The 25,310-nt window shown below is 38.4% G+C and overlaps 1 protein-coding gene across 5 annotated transcripts in view; it reads left to right on the forward strand.

The window, feature by feature from the left end:
* EXOC6B (exocyst complex component 6B) overlaps positions 1-25,310 on the forward strand; it is a 713,117-nt gene that overhangs the window by 514,158 nt on the left and 173,649 nt on the right. For all 5 annotated transcript variants that reach the window (XM_049856497.1, XM_049856495.1, XM_049856493.1 and 2 more), the window contains one exon: positions 23,836-23,909. In XM_049856497.1, coding sequence (XP_049712454.1) covers positions 23,836-23,909 — 74 coding nt within the window. The remainder of the gene's footprint in view (positions 1-23,835; positions 23,910-25,310) is intronic.

Below are 25,310 nucleotides of genomic sequence, written 5' to 3' on the forward strand. Positions count from 1 at the left end.
AGTCATCGCTTACTTTTAGTGTGACCATGTGTGAATTATGTAACCCCTCACAGCCCCATTTTTGAAATAGCAATAGTAATTGTATCTAATATTACAGGAATAGAGAGAGGATTAAATGAGGTATTTCACAAAAGGGCTTATTCATCGTGTGACAGATACTAAGTATGCAGTAAATAGTAGCTACTCTGCTGTTATCATCATCATCTAGTAAATATCCAGCAATTCTTAGAAGTTCTTTTGTAGACCACTTGAACCATAGTTTGTGAATGCGGTCTGGAGAGATACACTTTTATTTGGTATAAGAAACGAAATTTTTCCTCTTGGTAGTTGCCTGTCAAGCTTCTGAGGTTGTCCAGAAAGATGGGATCCAGACCTGATGGTTTTCCAATCCTCAATGATGCTTTTGCAGGAAAGCAGTCATCTAGCTGACCTGTTTACTAGGGATAATAACTACAGCTTAGGGTACCATCATCTTACAGGAGCATTGTTAGGTAACTCTTACTGACAGGCAACCAAACCAAGTACCTTTAAAGTGGAGGTTATTAGGAATTTAGGAGTTGTGAAGAAAATGTTCCTTTCCCTTTAAAAATTGACAGTGACCTCTGGGTTTTTCTGCTTTGTGTGAATTTTATCTTATGTCTCTATACATTTATATCTTATATTTGGTTTTGGTTATTGGAGCACTGGATCCCGGCAGAGAAATAGGGTTTAAACAGCAGTAAGTGATTGCCTTATACTTATTTCCTTGATCAAACTTGAGCTACTGTATCTTTCATGTGCTAGAATATTCCTTCTTTGACTGTATTTGGAATTTGCAAAGCTTTATCTTTGTATATTTAAAATAAAGAGGCCTAGATTCATATTCCAGCTGAACTACTTATCAGTGTTAATTCAGTAATCTGTTCATTTATTCAACAAATATGTATGGAGCCTCAACTCTGTGCAAAGTATCATGCCGGAGGCTAGAGATAAAATGGGAAACTTTTGAGGATTTTAAATTAGGAGAGTGACCTGATTATATGTGTTTTCAGAAGGACTCTGCAGTTGTCAGAATGCTTGGAGACCAGTTAGAAGGCTGCTTTAGTAGCCTACAATAGAGATAATTTGGGAGCTTTAGCAGATATCTTTATGATAATTCCAGCCATAGGAACAAATGAATTCACTCATTTACCCTACTGAGCCCATCAATAAACGGGAAGTACTAATCCCTGCTGTTATTTGTCACACAGAGCCCTGGTAGCACAGTGGTTAAGAGCTCAGGCTGTTAACCAAAAGGTCGGCAGTTGAAATCTACCAGCCACTTCTTAGAAACCGTATGGGGCAGTTCTGCTTATCCTGTAGGGTCACTATGAGTCAGAATCGACTCGACAGCAACTGGTTTTTTGGTTTGGTATTGTTATGAAGTGAAGTGAGATAATATCTGTAAGATCATTTGTGAACAGCCATGAAAATATTACTGCAATTACCATTTCTTTATCCATATTCCTTTATGTGATTTCTTATTTTTGTTACCACTTCTACTGCCCTATGGTGTATAATATTAAATATTTTCCATTTTTATTTATCTCATCAGCTCTTTAAATTATTCAATAGATTGGTACATTATAAGTATAACATAATGAAACCCTATGCTCAAATGCAGGCATATTTGGTTGCAAGGAAATTTGCAGCAATTGCATCTTTTTAAACATAGGGTAAGTCATCTTTAAGTCACCCTACATAATTTCCCAGGATCCATCAGTCTTTTTGCATCAGATCAAACTGGATACTTGAACAGGAAGGTAATAGGATGCATCGTGCTGATTTCTTTCAGTTCTTTGATGGTCAAGTTAATCTGGCCTTTGATTTACTATTTCCCAAAGGAATGAGAGACTCCAAAGCCTTCCATATCATTCTTCCTACCCTAAGAGCCCTCACTCTATAGAAAACCAATACAGAGATTCTGCCTGAACTCTGGATTTGCAGAAACAACCTCCGGTATCTCACTGAGCCTATCATGATTAAAATAGGGGCAGAACACCACTTAGCATTTAACCTCCTTAAGTCTTCACTTTGATTGACAAATCCCATGGCTTTCTGCATCCCTGAATTACTGTTAGTTCAAAGTCAGTATTCGGTAGTTCCTGATGAGTTTGGACATATCCATTTCTTTGTATATGTTGTTGTTATTGTGGTTGTTTGCCTTCGAGTCAATTCCGACAAATGGCAACCCCGTATATTTCAGAATAGAATGTCTGTATAGGATTTTCTCGGCTGTGATCTTTATGGAAGCAGATCACTAGGCCTTTTCTTCTGTGGTACCACTGAGTGCGTTCAAATCACCAGCCTTTAAGTTAGTAATTGAGTGCAAACCATTTGCACCACCTAGGGACCTTTGTATGTTATCGCTAAATTAAATGGCTGCAAGTCCCTTTGTGGTAGAACAGACTCTCTCTTCTCACTCAGGTATGAGATGTTTTAGCAAATATGAGTCAGTCAAACCTTTATAGTCTTATTTGTGATTTTACCACTGGGGTTTCTGAACTAAATAAGTCTTTATGAAGAGATGTCTCTGAACCTTAAGTACCAGACCCAAGCAATTGCCAATTGGATAACTATACCCACTTCTTTTATTTCCTCCATTACTTCAGCCCAGCCATCCTTGACTTTTATTTTCATATAGCTAATTATCCACGTTTGGTAATCTCTTCCTAATGCCAAGGAGAGGGAAGTGATGAGAGAACTCAGGACCCAGCTGGGAAACATAATATAATATGTGACAGTTTTGTACCGCCAGTCTTCTCTTGCAGCCTTTGAAGTTTATATTGTGCAAAGGGAGTTCTGGCCCCTAACTAGCAACTAAAAGTTAGTGCTAAACTAAAATCTGTATCAACCAACCAACCAACCAAACTGTTAAATTAACTACTAGCTAGTTCATTAAATCAGGCTGCTCCAGTGAAATGCCCTATAGTAATTAATTTGTCAATCTAAAATTATTGTTTAGTCGTCCTTGAATTAATTGGTGCAAAATCATATCTACATAGTTTTCCCTGAGGTTTCCCAGCAAACTCTTACATTTCCTTCTGCATAGAATTCCTTTCTTTCTACTTTGATTTTGTATATCACCCTTGAGCCCATGTTGTGTTTAGACCCTACTCCCACGACATAATTCAATAAGGGATCAAGCATAGCAGAATAGAGTGCTACTCTTCTCTGGCAAAGGGAATGCAGTGGAGAGCATTTTGGAGGAGACTGAGGGGTCAGGGTTCCACAATTTTTCTGACTTCTCTCAGATATCATTGTTCAAGTTTCCAGTCAGTACCCTTGCATGTATCAAGAAAATATGGTGAGGTTATGAATGCAGCTGGAGTATCGGTTCATAACTTGAAAAGTCAATGTATGTACTTGATTTTCAGCTCACTCAGGTATCCAGCTATAGGCAGATTACTGTAATAGAGCTTCATAATGACTCATGTTTTCTTGGATTCTTGAGCTGGGCATTCTAGGAAGGACCAGAGTTTGCCCTTTTTTTGTTATAAGTTGCCCAGTGTGGTTAAAAGCAATTACATGACTGATATTCCTCAATCTCATTAAAATGATCAATAGTAGCAGGACCTAATCTTCTAACACTTCACCCTCAGTGGAAACTTGTTTCCAGGTGACTTCAGATAATTCCTTAATTATGAACTTGGCTGTCACATTCCTTAGGCTGCTGGCTTTCCAGCCTAGGAAATGAAGGGAAATCTCAATACCCTTTGTCCTGCCATCACCTGCTAACCAGTTGCATTCTACTTTTGCTCTAAAGCTTTCTGTTTGCCAGCTTGTTCTGCAACAGTAATTCTGTCTTAAATAGAGTATGTTTGTTTGCAACAAATAGAAATCTACTGAAACTAGTTCAAGAATAAAGGAGGGCTTATTTTAAATATATGGGTCTCATAGAACACGAGAAAAAGGTAAACAGTAGATCCATTAGGGCAAGGATCGTGTCTGCCCTGCTTACTACTGTCTCCTTGGCACCTCACATAGTGCCTGATGTATAGTACTTTCTTAATAAATGTTTATTGAAAGAATAAAAACTGCTCCATTAGCAACTACCTCAGTTTCTGGATCTGTTCCATCAGCTCTGAGGATGGGAGGCATAGAGGCAGGAAATAACGCCGAATGAATGACGAGAGATGCAAATAGCAGAGCAGCCTAGAATGTGGGTAGGGAATATTCTCTTAGAAGGGTACGCAACTGGAGAGTCAATGATTGGCGAAGCACATACATCCTACAGCCAACTTCTGTGGACTATAAAGCATCTTTGCCACTAACAGTCAGTCCTCAATGTATCAGCCGTATAACGCATAATAATTAAAGTCTTAGGTTATGGAAACAGACAAATTGGACTTTGAAACCCAGGTCATTAATTTAGTAGCTTGGGCATATTTAACTCCTCCTCTAAATCTCAGTTTTTTTTTGTTTATAAAATGAAGTTACAGTTGTACCTGTCTCATAGACTTATTGTGATGAATGAGCAATTATACATAGTAAGTGTTCAGCAACCATTAGTTACATCATCGTTGTCACTGTCGTTGTTGTCATCATCATCAGAAAGAGCACCAGGCTGGAAGTCAGTAAACTTGAATTATAGCCTCCGTTTTGCTCTGTGGCCTTGGGAGTTTATTATACCTGTTTGGGTTTGGGGATCCTCATTTATAAAATGAGAAAACTGGGGTCTACGATTTATGAATTTACATTTAGTTTCAAGATGCTAAGGTTTATCATGGGAGGGGAGACTGAACAGGGAGTTGATAAAAGGATTAAGTGAGATAATACATGTGAAATGCTTTACGTACCCTAGTACATAAATAAATATTTGTAGCACTAAATAAATATTAAGTATATTAATTATAGTTTCCATTACTGTTAAGTATAATGCCATGTTTCTCAGGGAACTTACACTCAGAGTAAATAGAAGCAGAAAGCTGATTTTGAATGATTGCTATCTGGGGCTCTTTTAAATTCAGTGGCATCGGAATAAGGTCAGTAATTCTCTTCTAAAATAATTATTTTAGGGAGAATTGTCTTAAAGTTTGCTTTATACTGTTTGCTTTTGGATAGTGTTGGTTTAGGAAGAAAGTCAAGCTGTCTACTGTATTCAAGACCTGAAGCACTATAGTATTCTGGTAGAGTTGTCAATGTGACTGTAGGTAAAATTAGAGTTGCCATGATGTTAGATAAGCAGTCTTGAAGCTCAGAGGAGGCCAGGGAATATGAATACATTTCTTTTGGCAACTTTGGTATCTGGACATGAATACTGGTAGATGTGGATTTTAAAAAGAAAAGTAGGCTCTCTCTGAAATATTAAGTATATCCTGAAAATGTCAAATCACTGTAGGAAATGGCATCATTCTTGTGAGAAGTTTTAATTTACTTTCTTTACAATGAAAGTGTATTTTTTTTTTTTCTACATTATCCAAAGAATGCTTTGCAAACTGTATCTTAGGTATTTGGTGTCTCCTCAAATTTCAAAAGAGAGCCATCTTTTTTTTTTTTTTTTTAATTAACTTTTATTAAGCTTCAAGTGAACATTTACAATTCCAATCAGTCTGTCACATGTAAGTTTACATACATCTTACTCCCTTCTCCCACTTGCTCTCCCCCTATTGAGTCAGCCAAGAACCATCTTAAGAACTTAAGTTTGTTGTTGTTGTCACGTGTCGTTGAGTCGGTTCTGACTCATAGTCACCCTTTGTACAACTGAGTGAAACATTGCCGGATCCTGCACCATGCCCACAATCGTTGTTATGCTTGAGCTCATCATCACAGCCACTGTTGTCAATCCATCTTGTTGAGGATCTACCTCTTTTTCATTGACCCTGTACTTTATGAAGCATGATGTCCTTCTCCAGGGACTAATCTCTCCTGACAGCATGTCCAAAGTATTTAAGGTATAGTCTCGCCGTCCTTGCTACTAAGGAGCATTCTGGTTGTACTTCTTCCAAGATAGATTTGTTCGTTCTTTTTGCAACCCACCGTGTATTCAATATTCTTCGCCAGCACCGCAGTTTAAAGGTGTCAGTTCATCTTCTGTCTTCCTTATTCATTGTTCAGCTTTTGCATGCATATGATGCGATTGAAAATAGCATGGCTCGGATCAGGTGCACCTTAGACTTCAAGGTGACATCTTTGCTTTTCAGTACTTCAAAGAGGTCTTTTGCAGCAGATTTGCCTAATGCAGTGCATCTTTTGATTTCTTGACTGCTGCTTCCATAGGTGTTGATTGTGGATCCAAGTAAAATGAAATCCTCAACAACTGCAATCTTTTCTCCATTTATCATGATGTTGTTTATTGGTCCAGTGAGGATTTTTGTTTTCTTTATGTTGAGGTGTAATCCATACTGAAGACTGTAGGCTTTCATCTTCATCACTAAGTGCTTCATCAGTAAGTTTAAATAGAGGCAAATGGAGGTTTGAGCCCAGCAGAATTTTAAACATCATCTTCTTACATTATATGAAAATAACAGATGCCCCTTTTGTCAGAGGGCATACAGTGCTTGAAGATGCAAATTTCCTATAGGTAGACTGCCAAAGGGCATATAGCGTGTTTTACTGTCATTAATTTCAGATTCCTTAGCTGCTGTCCTCAGTTTTCTCTTTCTGCCATCTTCCATCTGAGAAACATTAAGGACAGAAGATTATGATAGATTCCAAAAGAATCTTGTGTAATTTCCAGCGCTCTTCACATGTGAGATTCTAAGGATGGTGAGTTGCTGTTGCTTTAATATAGTGAAGACAATAACTTGTTCCGTGAGACACATTTCATGGCTAATGAATTTTGTGTTTTGTTTGATCAGCTAGTTAATGGAATCAGAAAACCATTTTGTTATGATTCTTCTTTACGATAGTTATTTCCATTCTCTGCTGGAAATATATAGAGTTTTCGGTAGTCAGTCTTTGGAAGAACATACACTTCTTTATTCATTTTATCATTTGGTTTCTCCATCTCTCAGTTCTATTCTAATTCTCATTTTGATGTAATATTTATTGTGAAAACTTACAGATTTGTGAGGGACAATCATTAAGCTGGCAATTGTGCATAAATACAGTAATCAGCAGTTCATTCCTTCTCTGTGCTCCTTGTTTTCTCTGCAGGACCTGGTACACTGTAGATATTGTACGCGAGAAATCAGATTTAAAACCTACGTGTAGTGGGAGTTTTTAGGATGATGCAAATAAGGGCCATTGTCTGGTATCACTTTCTCAAGCACACAACTTTCGCTTGATCTATGCAAAAGCCTCTAAAAACATGATTTGTGTGACTTTGTCTCTCCCTCACCTCCCACACCCTTGCCAGGTCTTTTTAAAAGTAGTATTTAGCTTGGATTCTCATCTAAAATGATTTGGGAAGAGCAAAAACTGTACATTTCTTCCTTCCATCAAAAATGAACAGTACAAAAGCCTTGCTTTTTCTGCTGTTGTCTTCCCATGCCTACAATGTTTGCCAGTGCTAGGTGGTATGCTTTTATGATGTACCTTTCTTAGCTTTGGAGAGCCCAAATAGAAGTCCTCGCTGTCATTCAGGATGGCATTGCCACTTCTCTTTGACTACAGATGATAGAACCTGTCCCCTCTGGGAAGGGTTTTCTAAGACAAGGGTCAGTGAGTAGTGCCCACTCAGCAGTTATTTTGGTTTATGGGCTGAAGTTCCTTGAATTCCAGGAGATAAGGCAGTCATTGTCTCTCTGAGCCCATTGCCAGACACCTGGTCATTTGATAGTAGGTGCTGCCAGCCTGAGCAGTGGGAGCAGGCAGCCTGCTCCTCTTCCCCATGGCCTGAGATGCCATCCTTGTCAAGAAAATGAAGATGGATCATGCTGCTCTGACCTTGTTATACATCACTGTCAAGCCCTGCTATTGGCTTCCAGAGACTGACCAACACAGAGTACCTTCTCTGGTAGCAGACGTTACCTTGGATTCTTTGTGGGAGACACTGGTGTTGAGGGAGTGCAAAGGACCTGTTACATAAAAAAAAAAAAAAAAAAAACATAGAGGATCGTAATTCCCGGTTAAGCATTTTCTGTGGCAAACTCTCCCAATCCCCTGAAACTGTGTCTGGCTCTTTGGTAAATGTGTTACTCATCACCGTTCCAACAAAGGACAGTGACTGGTTCTTCTTTGAAATTGTTTTGATTTTTCTTTCTGGTTTTAGTTCAAGTAAAAAAAAAATTTTTTTATTTAATTGGGTCAATCTGACTTAAATGACCAAAAGGCCATTTTACTGCCTGGTATTGAAAAGGATCAGTTTTTTTTTTTTTTAATTCTTATTCCAAATTTGGTGCTTCTTCCCTCTTTCTCTACATTTCATTTTTAGCTGTTTGAGAATTCATTTCTTACTTTTTTTTTTTTGAGACCTTACACACTTTGAAAGTTTCAGGAGCCAGAAAGTTTAAGAGATGCCATTTCAGAAAAGAAAAATCCAAAAAGTACGTTGTGGCTGTTGTTAATTTCATGTCACTTGACCACATTTCCAGACTTGGTAAACGTAAACTTCTTACCGGTTGAGAAAAATATCATAGAAATTTCTTAATCCCCAAGGCTTTTTTACTGTTTATTTATTAGGAACTTTAGAAAGCAATTATTTAAAAATTTTCATCAATCCCCATGATTTCCTTGAAAAGACCCAGGCAAATTTTCAAGGAGAAATGAACCAGTAGAAACAACAGCCCGTCTTAAGCCTTGCAAACCAGGAACCTTACCGTTAGCCCCAGAGCAGTGTTGGGCCATCCTGTTGTGCTGTATCACTAGCCCCAAACATCGTCTCAGCTGAAACTATTTTATTTCTTTAGCACTGCGGCCTCTTTTCATCAAGCCATTTGTGCCTTCCTTTTATTCATGTAAGCCAATGTCTTACTGTCTGTAGTAGGCCAGAGCCTCTCAAGAATATCTGATGCATTCACGTTTTTGCTTGTCTCTGTGTGTTTACACTGAGGTGTTTTATACATTTCGTATTTTCTTTGGCTCTCACTTCATGTCTTTAGGGCTGATGCCAGTAAACTATTTATTTTAATTGGACCATTTTGTAGGGTGTAAACCAGCAAACCATTCTAAATACCGTGTCTATTTAAAAATTATTTTAATTGTTGAAAGTTGACAGACTTTCACTCACGTCTGCAAGAACCTGTCATAGCATTCTAATCTCCCTGTTGCCTTTAGGTAGAACAACACCTTATACATCTCAAACTTACTGATGAAAGTCCTAATTTTTGTAAGACATTTAAAAGAGAAGTTTTCATGCCTTCTCATCATTATCTGCTCTAACATTTTAGCATCTGATTTGGGTTCACTGTTTTAATTAAATAATTTAGTCTGTTTTAGTGTCACAGATTTAAAAAAAATTGTCTTCTTTCTCTGTTCATTTATTTAATCTAACTGTGTGTGTGTGCTTGCGTGTGTGTGTGTGTGTGCATGTGTACGTATATGAATATATGTAGGGTTGGAGGGAGGGAGAAAGAGAGAGAGAGAAGCCCAATGACCACCTTAGCATTCTCAATTTCATATTTTTAACATTGGAATTTAGAAAATGTGAAAACTGTATAATTGTCAGCACTTGTATTTAGAAAAGCTGAGGTTTTTAGATACTAGTGAATTAATTAGGAAACCCTAGTGGCATAGTGGTTAAGAGCTACAGCTGCTAACCAAAAGGTCGGCAGTTCAAATCCACCAGGTGTTCCTTGGAAACTCTATGGGGCAGCTCTGCTCTGTCCTGTAGGGTCCCTATGAGTCGGAATCCACTCGACGGCAATGGCGTTAGTGAATTAATTGCTCATGTGTAAGTTCAAGTTGAAACTGAAGAAAATCAAAGCAAGTCCACTTGACTACATCGCTCCTGAATTTAGAGACCATTTTAAGAATAGATGTGATGCACTGAACACTAATGACCAAAAACTGGCAGAACTGTGGGAAGAGTTCAAGGACATCGTACATGAAGAAAGTGAAAGATCATCAAAAAGGTAGGAAAGAAGGACGAGACCAAAGTAGATTTTAGAAGAGACTCTGAAACTTGCTGTTAAGTACAGAGTAGCTAAAGCAAACAGAAGAAATGATGAAGTAAAAGATGAACATGAAATTTAAAAGAGCAGCTTGAGAATACAAGGTAAAGTATTATGCTGAATTCTGCAAAGACCTGGGGTTAGAAAATCAAAAGGAAAGAGCATGATCAGCGTTCTCAAGCCTCAAGTTGCAGTGTGAGGTATTCTGTAGGTAAAAAGAGGAGCCCTGGTGGCAGAGTGTTCAGCTTTTAGCCGAAAGATTGGGAGTTTGAACCCACCCAGTGGCTCCATGGGAGAAGGACCTGGCAGTCTGCTCCCATAAAGATTATAGCCAAGGAAACCCTATGAGGGTCATATGGGGTCTCTGTGAGTTGAAATTAACTCAACAGCATCTAATAACAACAACATGGGTTAAAAAAAAAAAAAAAAACTGAATGAGGTAGGAAATATTAAAAGAAGATGGAAGAAATTCACAATCACTGTACCAAAAAGAATTGGTCGAAACTCAACCATTTCAGGAGGTAACGTGACCAAGAATTGCTTGTACTGAAGGAAGACTTAAAAGCTACACTGAAGGCATTGGTGAAAAACGGGACTCCAGGAACCAACAGAGTAACAACTAAGATGCTTTAAAAAAAATGATTGCAACTCTATTGTCTGTATCAGGAAATTTGGAAGACATCTCTCTGGCCAACTTACTGAAAGAGATCCATATTCCTGCCCATTCCAAAGAAACGTGATCAAATGGAATGTGGAAATGATTGAACAATATCATTAATATCACATGCTAGCGCAATTCTGCTGAACGTAATTCCAAAAAGACTGCCACAGTTCATCAACAGGGAGCTTCCAGAAGTTCAAGCCAGATTCCGAAGAAGATGTGGAACAAGGACTAGATATCATTACTATTGTCAGATGGATCTTAGCCAAAAACAGAGAATACGAGAAAGATGTTTATCTATGTTTTATTGACTATGCGAAGGCGTTCTACTGAGTGGATCATAACAAATTATGGATAACATTTCAAAGAAAGGAAATTTTAGAATGCTTAATTGTGCTCTTGCAAAACCTGTACATGGATCAAGAGGCAGTTGTTTGAACAGAATAAGGGAATACTAAACCCACTGCCGTTGAGTCGATTCTGACTCTTAGCGACCCTATAGGACACAGTAGAACTGTCCCATGGGGTTCCAAAGCAATCTTTACAGAAGCAGACTGCCACTTTTTTCTCCTGCAGAGTGGCTGATGGGTTCAAACTGCTGACCTTTTGGTTAGCAGCTAAGCGCTATAACCATTGCATCACCAGGGCTCCTTAAGAGGATACTGAAAATTGGGAAAGGTGTGTTGCACAGAAGTTTCCTTTCACCTTGCTTATTCAGTCTGTATAAAAAAAAAAAAAAAAAAAATTTTTTTTTTTTTTCTATACTGAACAAATAATCCAAAAAGCCAGACTATGTGAAGAAGGTATCATCAGAGCTGGAGAAAGACTCATTAACAACCTGAGATATGCAGATGACAGCCTTTTTGCCAAAATGAAGATTATTTGAAGCACTTACTCACGAAGCTCAAAGACTACAGCCTTCAATATGGATTACACCTGAATGTGAAGAAAACGAAAATCCTCACAACTGGACCGATAAACAGCCTCATGATAAATGGAGAAGAAATTGAAGTTGTGCATTATTTCATTCTGTTTGGATCATCAATCAATGCCCATAGAAGCAGCAGTCAAGAAATCAAAAAGCTTACTGCATTCAGCAAATCTGCTGCAAAAGACCTCTTCAAAGGTTTTAAAAGCAAAGATAGGACTTTGATGACTAAGGCCCAAGCCATAGTCTTAGGGCCTGCCTTTCCCCTCTGACTTACTGGAATCCTATTGTTAACTGTTGCCTGTCAGGGATGGAAAAAAGGTGTAGCACAAGTCTCTGCCCAGGCAGTTAACCAGGGAAAAGAGTTTGCTACTCTCCTCTAGGAAAGCGTTTTTGAGGGCTTTTCAACAAGGACCATTTTAAAGACAGAAGTGTTTTTTTACTTGAAACGTTCATTTATCTCCTATGCCTCCTAGCATTTAGGCTGTTGCTTATAAAGCACGGTCTACCATGGAAAGAAGTTGCTAATGTACCTTAAGAAAAATTCTTTTTTTATTTCATTTTCTTTGGACTACCCTAAATTAGTTACATCCCTCTCTCGCTTAGCAGCACCTGGGAGTTAAATGCCTTAGAGCCTCCTCTAGAGTTTCTGTTGTGTCTGAAGTCAGTTTCTTGCCTCTTATACAGTAACTCCCAGCTTAAGGTCTCAGGCTTCATTAGCAGAGATTCTCCTCTCCTTTTTTTGTTTTTGAGTGTTTGTTTGTTTGTTTGTTTGTTTGTTTTGAAGGAAAAGAAAAAATGGCCACCCCAAACTGAGCTCTTAGTGGCAAATTTATGTTCTATAGTACTGAACTCTGAAAATAAATTTATTAGCCTGTGTAAGCATAATGGCAGACCAGTGTTTATGTTGATACTGATCTAATACAAACATTTAACGTGGATTTGGGATCATTGTTTTAATAGTTTGCATTAAAATCCCATACTTCTGAAAAAAAAATTCCTAGCTAATACTAAATCAATGCTGTGAAGCAAAGAATGAAAACTAGAAAACACAGAAATTGTCAACTTCCTCTTGGCAAGACTTGAAGAACTTTTTACTTTGCCATATCAAAAGTGAACGCTAATAATGAAGAGTACTTGTTTTAATTTAATGTCTTTAAGTTTTTGATGCATTGAAGAAGTGGCCATGTAGGGGAAAATGGCTATTTTAATTTTATTGTATCCAAGTCCAATAATTTTCACAAGTGATTACTTTTTCTGGGACATGTATGGCTGTAACCAAGATATTAAAATGGACCCAATATCAAGTTATATTGCTCTTGATCTGAATTGGAACTAAAGAGTATATCTGATTCAGTCCCATAGCTTCAGGCAAGTGAAATATTACCTTTGTTTTTAGAGTTGAGACATCTGGCACTCAGAACTTACATAATTTGTCTAAGGTCACATAACTAGTACATTGTAGAAGGAGCTGGGATCCCAGTTACCTTAGCCAATGATGTGTTCTTTGTAGGTAGACATCAACTTAGGTATGAGATTTAGTTGTCCTAGCAAATTCTGAAGCCATCCATGAAATGTATACCAAGGAAACGGTAACTTTGTACTTTTAGCTTGGGAAGAGCTGTGTTGATACTTTGTATGTGTGTGTGTGTGTGTACATCTATATATCATAAAAGAAAGATATATATCTGTCTTTTAAGGAACCCTGGTGATGCAGTAGTTAAAGCATTTGACTGCTAACCAAAAGGTTGGTGGTTCTAACCCACCAGCTGCTCTTTGGGAGAAAAGACCTAGCAATCTGCTCCCATAAAGATTACAGCCTAGGAAACCGTATGGAGCAGTTCCGCTTTGTCATGTGGGATCACTCTGAGTTGGAATCATCTCCACATCACACACCAAGAACGTATCTCTTTTAACTTGGCAAACATCCAACATCTCTGATTTTTGTCTTTTTTCATAGTATATGTAGGACACCATACCTCTACCATATTCACAAGTCCTGATAGTGAGCCCTGGTGCTTGTCCTTGTAATGGTCAGCATTTATTTTATATCTTACGCTCATAAAATGTTTTGTAGTGATAGGTCAGGATATTGTTACTGTCATCATTGACTGTGAAAACTGAGGCAAAGAGCTTTGTCCAGAATTTATTTGCTGATCAGCTATCATCATTAAAAAAAAATTTTTATAACTCTCTCTTCCAAAATAGATTCGAGACCATTTTCAACAAGATAAATCAAAAAAGTAAATAAATAAATGAGATCTAAAAATCAGTTGGCATCAAGCCAGTTCTGACTCATGGCGGCCGCATGTGTGTCGCAGTAGAGCTGCGCTCCGTAATGTTTTCAGGGGCCGATTTTTCAGAAGTAGATCATCAGGCCTTTGTTCTGAGGCTCCTCTGGGTGGACTTGAGCCTCCAGCCTTTTGGTTAGCAGCTGAGCGTGTTAATTGTTTGCATCGCCCAGGGACTGCAAATTAGATATAAGGAAGAGAAAGTGGAATGAAGGGGAGGAAGGCAAGGATATCAACATAAGGATTAGTAGAAAGGAATTTTAAAATGTACTGATAAGCATGGTGAAGAATATATGAAGCATATGCTGTCACTCACGGTGAAGAATATGCAAAGTATATAGCTCTCATTGTCTAAGAGAGCAACATGTTTTTAAAATTTCAAGATCTAAGAGAAATTTTTCATATTGGGAACTGAAGCCATTGAGTGGTATCATGGACATTTACTTCAATCCCAATTTTATAGCCAATATAAAAATAGAATTCATATTGTAGTAGTACTCTTTCTTTGTCATTTCAAAATCCTAAATCATTCTTCACACGTTTCATTTTAGTTTATATTCATTGCAATCAACATCAAGAGCTGTACAGTCCAATACTAAAGCTACTAGCCGCAAGTGAGTGTTGAGCACCTGAAATGTGACTGGTCAGAAATAAGATGTGCTTGAAGTTTAGAATACATACCAGATTTCGAAGCCATAGTACAAATAAAAAGTAAACTCTTTCATTAAAACATTGATTACATGTTAAAATGATAATATTTTAATATATTAACTGGGTCAAATAAAATATCTTACTATTTTAAAACGAATCTTACTTTTTTCTTTTTTTAATGTGTTGACTAGAAATTTTAAAATTGCATCTGTGGCTTGCATTTCTGTTGAGCAGTGCTTTTCTAGAGATTTGGCTTTCACTGTTGTTACAGCAAATGCCCTACAGGATCCTTCCTCAGTGTAAAATTTTAGATAGCCATAGCTTTGTCTATATCAGAATAATCAGTGCTGAGCAAACACGTGGATAAAGTTAAGTCCTTAAAGGTAGAGTAAAAATATCTAGGATATAAAATTACTAGTTTGGAATACAGTCTTTCTCATGTCTCAGGAAGCCCACTCTTTTCATGGCAGTTCTTCAGCTTTCCTAGAGATTATGCACAGAAGCACTGCTGATTGCTAATTGGGACAGGCCTGGTTCCACCGTAGTTTTGAATGGTCTATTATGAAATTGGCCCTTATTATGCAAGATTGTGAAGCATTTGGGAACTGGGAAGGAAATTTAGGACTTTATACAGATCTACACTTTTTTAAATTTTTATTGTTCCTACTACCTAAATAGAAAAGATATGTATATAAAGAAACATGTAAAGTGAATATTTGTTTTTAGATATTCTTGGGTGAGGATGCATATTAAAATAGTAGAAGGGCAGACATAGAGATTAGATTCTAACTAGTTCGCTGACTTAACCATTTTGGCCTTTATTTTTTCATCTTTAAAAGTTCTCAGTAATTACAAATGCTCCTTTTAGCTTTAGGATTCTAGGGTTGTAGGTTAAAGCCCTAGGACGTCTTTGGTATCCTTGGTTATTACTGTCTCTGGAATATTAAGTGAAAGAATCCCATGCCATGTGATATGACATTGTTCTGACACTCGTTATGATCTTAACTTCCTTCAATCTTCTCCTATAAGGAATCACACAATGTGAAAGCCATTCTGTTTAATTTAATGGATTCAGCTCAAATATTCGTATCCATTATTTTAAATATTATTTCCTTAGACAAAGGACAGTATTTTATTTCTGTAAGGCAGCCAGTGCCCCTGGACTTCATGAAATGGTAGGAATTTATATCATCTGCTTCCCTTAATTCTTGAACAGGAATTTTTTTTTCTAGTTTATTTTGTTAGATGTAGCTCACTAATTTCCTTTAGCCATCTGCCGATTCTTCTCATATGTTGGGCAAGATATGGGAATTCTCCAACATCTGGATTTATTTCTCTTAAGACAGCCTCTCTCCCCAGGTGAATGTGTGTTGTAGCAACATCAGTCACTGCCAGGTGAGCAGCCTGGACCCTTATTTCCTCTCCATGGCATAGTACACAGTGCAGCCAGACGGAGATTGATTGGCTTGTTTATTTAGCAGCACCATGAAAGTTCTTTCATGCTTATGGCCATTTCCTTGCTTATAGGGGATTAATTCCTTATTAATTAAAAGGCCAGGCAGTGGGTAGGTATCTATCTTTGTTCTCAATTATCTTTCAGAACAAAAAGAGCTGGGAGAATTAAACTTTAGAAACAATTTATAAATCCATTTGAAGTACGGATTTAACATTTACTATCAGATTTAAATTTTTAATCAGATTTCCTGCTTAAAAAAAAAACTTCAAGAATAAGTTAGAGTTAGCCTGTACTTTCCCCTGCCCTTCTTGAAGTGGAAGATGTAGCAAGTAGTTACATATCTAAAGTGTGGCAAAGCAAAAAATAATTTATATCACAGAGCCATACCCTATATAATTAAGGGTGGTCATATTTTATGATCACGTGTCATACAAGCACACTTACACAAGTATAATCAGATGAATCATCAAGGAGCTTCTCCCCCGCCCCTCCTTTTCTGACTCCTTGACTTCTTTCCCCTTAGCTCTTACTTCCTTGTCCTCCGGCAGACCTTCCTTTGACCATCAAGGCCTGGAGTGGAGTCCCTGTGGAGTCCATCAACTCCTCTCTGTAATTAGCTTAGTAGAGCCACTGTGAAGTGATGCAAGAGGGTTTTAGCTTCCCCAGAGCCACACTTCCTAGTCTAGCACACCCCTTATCTATTGCTCCAGGGAGCCAGATACCAGGAAACCATTATGTTAATACAGCAACATCGGCTATTATTTTTTCAATCCCACAAAAACCACATGTGACCTGACATGATCTTAAGATATAAACAAGTACCCAACACACTTTAGGCCCTAGGGCTCTGAGTTTTCTTTCTTATCTGAATTTTTGGCAAAAAGCAAATCTCTGATTCATGCAGTGAGGGCAGGTGATGCTATCTTGTCCAAAGTCTGAACTAGAAGTTCACTGGGAGCAATAGTATAGTGATTTTAGCTAGGGACCTCTTGTTGAAATTTTATAGATTGTCTTTTCACCTTCCCCTTATTTAAAGAAATGATATTTTCCTCCAGCAATTGCTGTTTTACCTATTCACCAGACATTGCAATAGTTTTGTCTTTCTGAAATATATTTTACCTAGTTGCTTGTCTTCTATGGAAGTTGTTTTTGTTCTATGGACAACTTGCAAAGATTTGGAAGAATTAGTTTTACATTCTGTTTCTTATAACCTGCTTTTGAGAAACTTTCAAATATCCTACCTAGATGCACAGATTACAGATTAATACAGTCATTTTGACTCCTCAAAGCCCCATCTAATACAGACTTTCATTTTATTCTAATTTAGCATTCTACACTCTTTATAAAATATATACTTTGTTTTCTTCAGCCAAATGTGAATGTAACAGATAATTTTTAAAGTTTATTTTGTAATCTTTATCCTTTACTCCTCAAAGTGAAAGAGTTAGTTTAGTATTAAGAGCAACCTTCAAGAAGTCTAGAAAGCATTTTCAAATGAGTGAAATCTCTATTTTCCCCCTTAGGTGACTTCATTGCATTATAATATGAGGATTATTAAAAATGTAAACTTACAGGATGTTTTTGAGAAATTGATATTGTTTTTAAAAATGCACTTCCGATCCAAATTCCAATGACATTTTTTTAAGTGATGGAGAAACAAATCACCAACTTCATATGGAAGGGAAAGAAACCCCGGATAAGTAAAGCATTACTGAAAAAGAAGAAGAAACTGGGAGGCCTCACTCTACCTGATTTTAGAACATATTATACAGCAACAGTAGTCAAAACAGCCTGGTACTGGTACAACAACAAGCACATAGACCAATGGAACAGAATTGAGAACCCAGATATAAATCCATCCACATATGAGCAGCTGATATTTGACAAAGGCCCAGTGTCAGTTAATTGGGGAAAAGATAGTCTTTTTAACAAATGGTGCTGGCATAACTGGATATCCATTTGCAAAAAAAATGAAACAGGACCCATACCTCACACCATACACAAAAACTAACTCCAAGTGGATCAAAGACCTAAACATAAAGACTAAAACGATAAAGATCATGGAAGAAAAAATAGGGACAACGTTAGGAGCCCTAATACAAGGCATAAACAGAATACAAAACATTACTAAAAATGACGAAGAGAAACCCGATAACTGGGAGCTCCTAAAAATCAAACACCTATGCTCATCTAAAGACTTCACCAAAAGAGTAAAAAGACCACCTACAGATGGGGAAAAATTTTTCAGCTATGACATCTCTGACCAGCGCCTGATCTCTAAAATCTATATGATTGTGTTAAAACTCAACCACAAAAAGATAAACAACCCAATCAAGAAGTGGGCAAAGGATATGAACACACACTTCACTAAAGAAGATATTCAGGCAGCTAACAGACACATGAGAAAATGCTCTCGATCATTAGCCATTAGAGAAATGCAAATTAAAACTACGATGAGATTCCATCTCACTCCAGCAAGGCTGGCATTAATCCAAAAAACACAAAATAATAAATGTTGGAGAGGCTGCGGAGAGATTGGAACTCTTATACACTGCTGGTGGGAATGTCAAATGGTACAACCACTTTGGAAATCTATCTGGCGTTTTCTTAAAAAGTTAGAAATAGAACTACCATACAACCCAGAAATCCCACTCCTCGGAATATACCCTAGAGAAATAAGAGCCTTTACACGAACGGATATATGCACACCCATGTTTATTGCAGCACTGTTTACAATAGCAAAAAGCTGGAAGCAACCAAGGTGTCCATCAATAGATGAATGGTTAAATAAATTATGGTACATTCACACAATGGAATACTACGCATCAGTAAAGAACAGTGACAAAGCTGTGAAACATTTCATAACATGGAGGAAACTGGAAGGCATTATGCTGAGTGAAATTAGTCAGATGCAAGAGGACAGATACTGTATAAGACCACTATTATAAGTTCTTGAGAAATAGTATAAACTGAGAAGAACACATTCTTTTGTGGTTATGAGAGGGGGGAGGGAGGGAGGGTGGGAGAGGGCTATTTACTGATTAGTTAGTAGATAAGAACTACTTTAGGTGAAGGGAAGGACAATACCTAATACAGGGAACATCAACTCAACTGGACTGGACCAAAAGCAAAGAAGTTTCCGGGATAAACTGAATGCTTCAAAGGTCAGTGGAGCAAGGGCGGGGGTTTGGGGACTATGGCTTAAGGGGACTTCTAAGTCAATTGGCGTAATAAACTCTATTGTGAAAACATTCTGCATCCCACTTTGAGGTGTGGCGTCTGGGGTCTTAAATGCTAACAAGTGGCCATCTAAGATGAATCAATTGATCTCAACCCACCTGGATCAAAGGAGGATGAAGAACACCAAGGTCACACGGTAACTATGAGCCCAAGAGACAGAAAGGGTCACATGGACCAGAGACTTACATCATCCTGAGACCAGAAGAACTAGATGGTGCCCGGCCACAACCGATGACTGCCCTGACAGGGAGCACAACAGAGAACCCCTGAGGGAGCAGGAGATCAGTGGGATGCAGACCCCAAATTCACTTAAAAAGACCAGACTTAATGGTCTGACTGAGACTAGAAGAATCCCGGCGGTCATGGTCCCCAAACCTTCTGTTGGCCCAGGACAGGAACCATTCCTGAAGACAACTCATCAGACATGGAAGGGGCTGGACAATGGGTTGGAGAGAGATGCTGATGAAGAGTGAGCTACTTGTATCAGGTGGACACTTGAGACTGTGTTGGCATCTCCTGTCTGGAGGGGAGATGAGAGGGTAGAGAGGGTTAGAAACTGGCAAAACGGTCACAAAAGGAGAGACTGGAAGAAGGGAGCGGGCTGACTCATTGGGGGAGAGTAAATGGGAGTATGTAGTAGTAAGGTGTATATAAGCTTATATGTGACAGACTGACTTGATTTGTCAACTTTCACTTAAAGCAAAATAAAAATTATTTAAAAAAAAAACAATTACCACCTGTCATAAATTTGAGCACATATGGAAATGTAAGGTGAGGTTGTGTATTTGGTGAGTAAAATGCATTTACTTGTGAGTTTTTTCTCCTCTTATGCCTTAACTTACCATATACCTTTCTTCCTATAGCTTTGCACCTTTTTTTTTTTTTAATGCAAATATTTTCTTTATAAACTTCAGTGAGTTTCAGCGAGTAGTCAATGACTTGGCAATTTCCTCACTAAACTATTTTGCACAGTTGAAAATTGAATCTTGATGCTAGCTTAAACTCTAAGACTCCATCTCATTATTGGACCAAGTCGGGGTAGAGCTGCTGGGAAGACCCAAGCCCTCTGCAGGATGGGCGATGCTGGTCAGGGGCTCTACTAACCTGATCATGTTTTCTAAGAGAAAGCCTTCTCGCCGCCTTCACTGGAATGTTGACTCAGTCTCCAAGTGACAGGTGATGGTCAGAGGCAGAACTTGGTTCTATGTTAGTGAAGTAAGCACCTTGATATCCTTGCTGGTAGTGAGGCCACACTGCAGAACTGCCAGCTTTGGAAACTTTGGTGCAGGTTTAGGCCACTTAGAGACCGTAAACCTACTCTACATCTTGGAATTCAGAGACTTGTCCATTGTGCTCCATCTGTCCATTTGTCCCGCTTAGCCACAGCCACTTATTTATCCCTTTGATGATGCCAAAAGAAGGACAATTTTTATTGATAACTTTAAAGGTAGGCTTCTTGTGTGTACATATAAATGAAAAATTTCATGAATCTCTTCTTAAGTTTTGTTCTGAGTATAGAAGAGTGTTTCTTAACTTTTGTTAGTTGTTGGGTCACAGACACTCTGAGAATTCAGTGAAAGCTATGAACCTTCTTCCCAGGGAAATGCGTATTCCCACAAAATACTAATTATAATGATAACCAATTATGATACGCCAGATACTTAGCCAACTGCTTTACATGTGCTATTTTATTGAATCCTCACAGCAGCACTCTTATTATTATCCTCTGTTATTATGTACTGTTATTATTATCCTTATTTTTTAGAAAAAGACATTGAAGCATAATTTGTCCAAGCCTGTAGAGCTAGGAAGGGAGCAGGAGCTCCAACTCTGATTTTTATGGCCCCAAAATTTGTGCACCAATTTAAGGGAACTCATGAATTTCCTAAAGCCTGCTTACTGATACTCAGGTTAAGAACCCTTAACTCCTTGACTGTAAAGAGCATAAGCAGTTAATGAACCTTGCTATTAGTGTAACACATTTCATTAAAACACAAATATTTGTTAAACTTCTACTATTTTGAATATTTGTTAGGTTCTGTGATACAGTCCGTATCCCTAAGGAGTTTACTGTCTACATGGGAAGATAATAATTATGTACATAAAGCAATGAGAAAAATATAAATATGAAGTTGAATATATAGTAATTAGACATTCTATAAACTCTGCATGAAAATGTATCCCTTTGTCATACCTCGATGCAATTGTCATTCATTGATTGCCTGATTTATAAAAGGGAAAATCAATCCAAAAGGCCGCCATGTCCTTTGGGAGCCTGATGGATTCAGTGTGTCATAAAAACGAGGTCTGAAAAGGAGGCTCTGAAAGCTAAATGTGCATCACATCCAGGTCCCTGAGTGGCCTCGTCATCGCCATCAGTTGGCCCAGGGAGCATGCCCAGTGACGAATGTTCAGGAGCGTGTAGCCAGCTCCCGGGCATTCAAACTGTGTATCGCTGGGTAATTCTCTTCAGTTGGACAAGTGTAGGGCAGCAGAACACCTTGATAGTTGCTGCATTTTGACTCAAGTAGGGTTCTACCAACAAAGAGGACATAATAAGCAAAAGCACATGGACACGCAGCTTCAAAGGATGTGGCATAGCCTGAGTCATGCAGGAGCCAGAGTGACAACCTACCAACTTTGGATGAAACCATCAGGCATGGGAAGCTTATTTAAAGTGATCATCTGACAGCCTAGGCTGTCAAAAGAGTGACTCTAGCTATAATTCCAAGAACTAGTTTTGACAGGAACGTAGTATAGGAAAATGGAGCAACTTCGACATATGAGGTTATCACTTACAATGGCTATTATAAGATATGAAGAGTGGATTATATCAAGCTTTCTATTAACGTGGCCTTCCTAAAGTATTTGCACTGTTTTAAAATTTTATTCTTTTAAAACTTTAAGTACCGGGCTTTACATATGATAGAATTAATTTTAAAATGGCATTTGTATTTTCTTCTCAAAGCAAATGGAAACTTTACTGCTGCTGTCAATGCTGTATAGTTTCTCTTCTTCCATTTATGGTAGCTATTTTTATTTGAAATGTCTGCAATAATATATTGTGCACAGTTGATTAATATAGTTTTGCTATATTTTGACTAATTTAATAAGTTGTTTTGAAACTTCATTTCACATAACATTCCCATAATCCCTACAATCTAAGTTGTTAGTGCTATTTTTAAGTGTTGCAAGGACTTTATGAAAACCCTTTATGTCTAAGAAGCTCAAGATGGAAAATATTTTTAAACAGAAGAAACTCCTGTCGTTGTCTTTAATAACTATTCACAGATCATCCTTTGAATCTATCCAGCTACTAGTTGTTGGAAGTAATTTTCTAGGTGTATATGCATACATCTTCATGAATTTTGTTTAATTTCATAAGAAGAATATGTTACCAGTCCTTAAATTCAATCCTAGAAAAAAATATAATTGAAAGAAAACATTCCTTTTTCATATTCGCTTTGAGCAGAGAGACACGAGTTGTTTTTGAGGTAAATAGTAGACTGATGTTAAATGTCCATCACACTTTGGCTTCAGAGAGAGAATTGGAGACACAGTAGCTGTCTAACTTTTGAATTTGCTTGTGTGTGTGTGTGTGTGTGTGTGTGTGTAGGAAGCTTATACAAGACCTTTTGATTCATAATAAGCAGGACTCAGGGACAATAAAACTTGACATTCTTAACTGTTGCTAGTATTTGTCCCTGTAGCCCTACGCAGTTATCTTCTTGCTAACGATGTAGAAGCGAGAGCCATAAACTGAGCATATACCCAAGGCACTACTGTAAATTACAAATAACATTCATGTGGTCTCTTTGACCTAAGACTAAATTGGGGTAGAGGGAAGTGAAGAAAGAATTTTTGAGAGTGGAATAGAAGTAGAAGTCAAGGACAAAGAACACAACAGAAGGTCAGACACATGCAAATGTTCTCAAGTTTTGCAGTGAGGTTTATTCAGATGGGTCTTTTCATATCTGCAAATAGTTCTTTTCTCAAAAGGCAAGCACTGAATTGGTGCAGCCTCTGCTGCTGAGGTGTGTGTGTGTGTGTGTGTGTGTGTGTACTGGCAAAAATGCACTCATGAGATAATACAAATAATCAGTGAGGGAATAATTAATGATGTGGCAGGGAATATTTTTTGATAAATGCTTGAGGAATAAGGTGACAGGCGTGAAATTAGAAAATTCCTTCAGCGATCTAAAATATAAATAGCTTTCGGAACTGAAAAGAGTTTCACAGCTGAAGATTTTATTGTGTTGAGAGGAAAAACTTTTTTCTTTCTCCCCCTCCCTCCGCCTTTGCAAGTTGTTTGTCCATTCACAAAACAAATACTCTGAAGCCCAGCGCAGCTCATGGGAATAAATTTCAGGTCGAATTAGTACAGTTTCCTTGCTGTCAGGATGCTGGAATTAATGGTGTTTTGATGACACGAATTTTGAAGGGCAAACAAAGAAGCTGAAGGGAGAAAGACATGACTCCTTAGAAGCTTGGTCCTCCTCTCCCCCAGCCTCTCTTGTCTTCCCTGTCATCCGTCTGCCAATCTCCCTGTCCATGGTTAGTTAAAGGCGCTTTTTATCCCCTTTTCTTTCCCACAGAGTTTGCCAGATCCGGCCCGGTGCCTGGGTTCCAGGAGGACACGCTGCAGTTGGCCTTCATCGACTTGAGACAAGTAAGTCTTTGTGTTTTTGTTTTTTGTTTTTCTTTTAAGATGTGTGACTGAAGACCATCAGGTCTTAAGGAAAAGGGGAGGGAAGGGGGATTGGCGTTGGCGATTCACACTGGAGACCTAAGAGGTTTTCCTTGTGTTTGAGGCCACCTCTTTTATTTAGCTATCTGGAATCCTTAGCTATGGTGGAGTTAAAGATTTTGTGTTTAGAGGGGAAGGCAGGGGGTGGGAGGAGGGACCTAAAGGGTAGGGAGACTCAAGTGACCCTCAAGTGATACGACCCATTGTGCTGTAGTTGGCTTCTGCAGACACAGCAAAAAGATAACTTAGCAAACCAATGCTAAGCAGGTGCACTGATGCAGACTGCCTGTATGGAGAGCTTTTGTTTTCAGATAGTGTGGGTAGCAGCATTTAAGAGGAATGAATATTTTACCTTCTAGTTTGTTGGCTTGGTTTGTTGACTTTTTCCTGCTGCCTTAAGTCTTCCCATCCCCTCACTTGTGGTCAGCCATGAGTGTGACCAAGTGGTCATTTATGAAGATGATTAGCAAAGGCCTGCCAAGTCATGCTAACTTGACAGGCAGTTATAGTGATGTGATGAAAGCTGGTACTTAATCATACCTGAGCTTTGACAGGTCCATCTGACAGAGCAGTTCTTGGGCCTGTTCCGTATAGACTTAAATGGGTTTGTCGGTAGGCCTTGGTGACTTGGGTATAGAGGAGCAGGATGGGCGGGAGCCCAAAGAGGGAGAGAGTTAACTAGGCTCTGTCATCTCTTCACTCTGAAGATGGATGGGGTTGGATAGAAAGTGTGAATGAAGTAAGAATCAATGACTGATGCTTCTTTCCTATTAAAACAATCTTTTTTTTTTTTTTTTGTCTGTTTTAAAAAGGAGGCTTGCTTTGTTTCTCCTGCCATAATGATGCAGTGCCTCTTGTTTTCAGAGCTGACATAGTGTGCATTCTGAAAACTTTTAGATGCCCAGGGTATTTCTTAAAGCTGCAGGACCCCTTGTATCGATAGTTTCCTTACCACTGTGACTCGATTCATGCTGGAACAGCTTTTAACCCGTAATGGATGGCCTGAGCTACCCCTGAATCCTTGTGGATGGGTGGTGTAATCTGTCATCTGATGACAATTCTGGAAAGCCCTGTTAAGCAGAAAACAGAAAATTGTGTCTCTGTAGACCCGCCGAAGGTTGAGGATTCAGGTCGCGTCCCAGAAACGTGTGTCAACTTAATATTTGGGGGCCAGGGTGGGGGTTCTCCTACACATAAGGGCTTTCCCATCATGGTCACAAATGGAACCGAGTATTTCTTCCCACATTTCAGACGCTCCACCTGTGGATTCAGCAACTCAGCTGAGACATTCAGGTTTTAACCCTTGAATTTATATAAAGTTGA

This window comes from Elephas maximus, chromosome 17, assembly GCF_024166365.1.
Source record: "Elephas maximus indicus isolate mEleMax1 chromosome 17, mEleMax1 primary haplotype, whole genome shotgun sequence".
Classification (NCBI taxonomy): Eukaryota; Metazoa; Chordata; class Mammalia; order Proboscidea; family Elephantidae; genus Elephas; species Elephas maximus.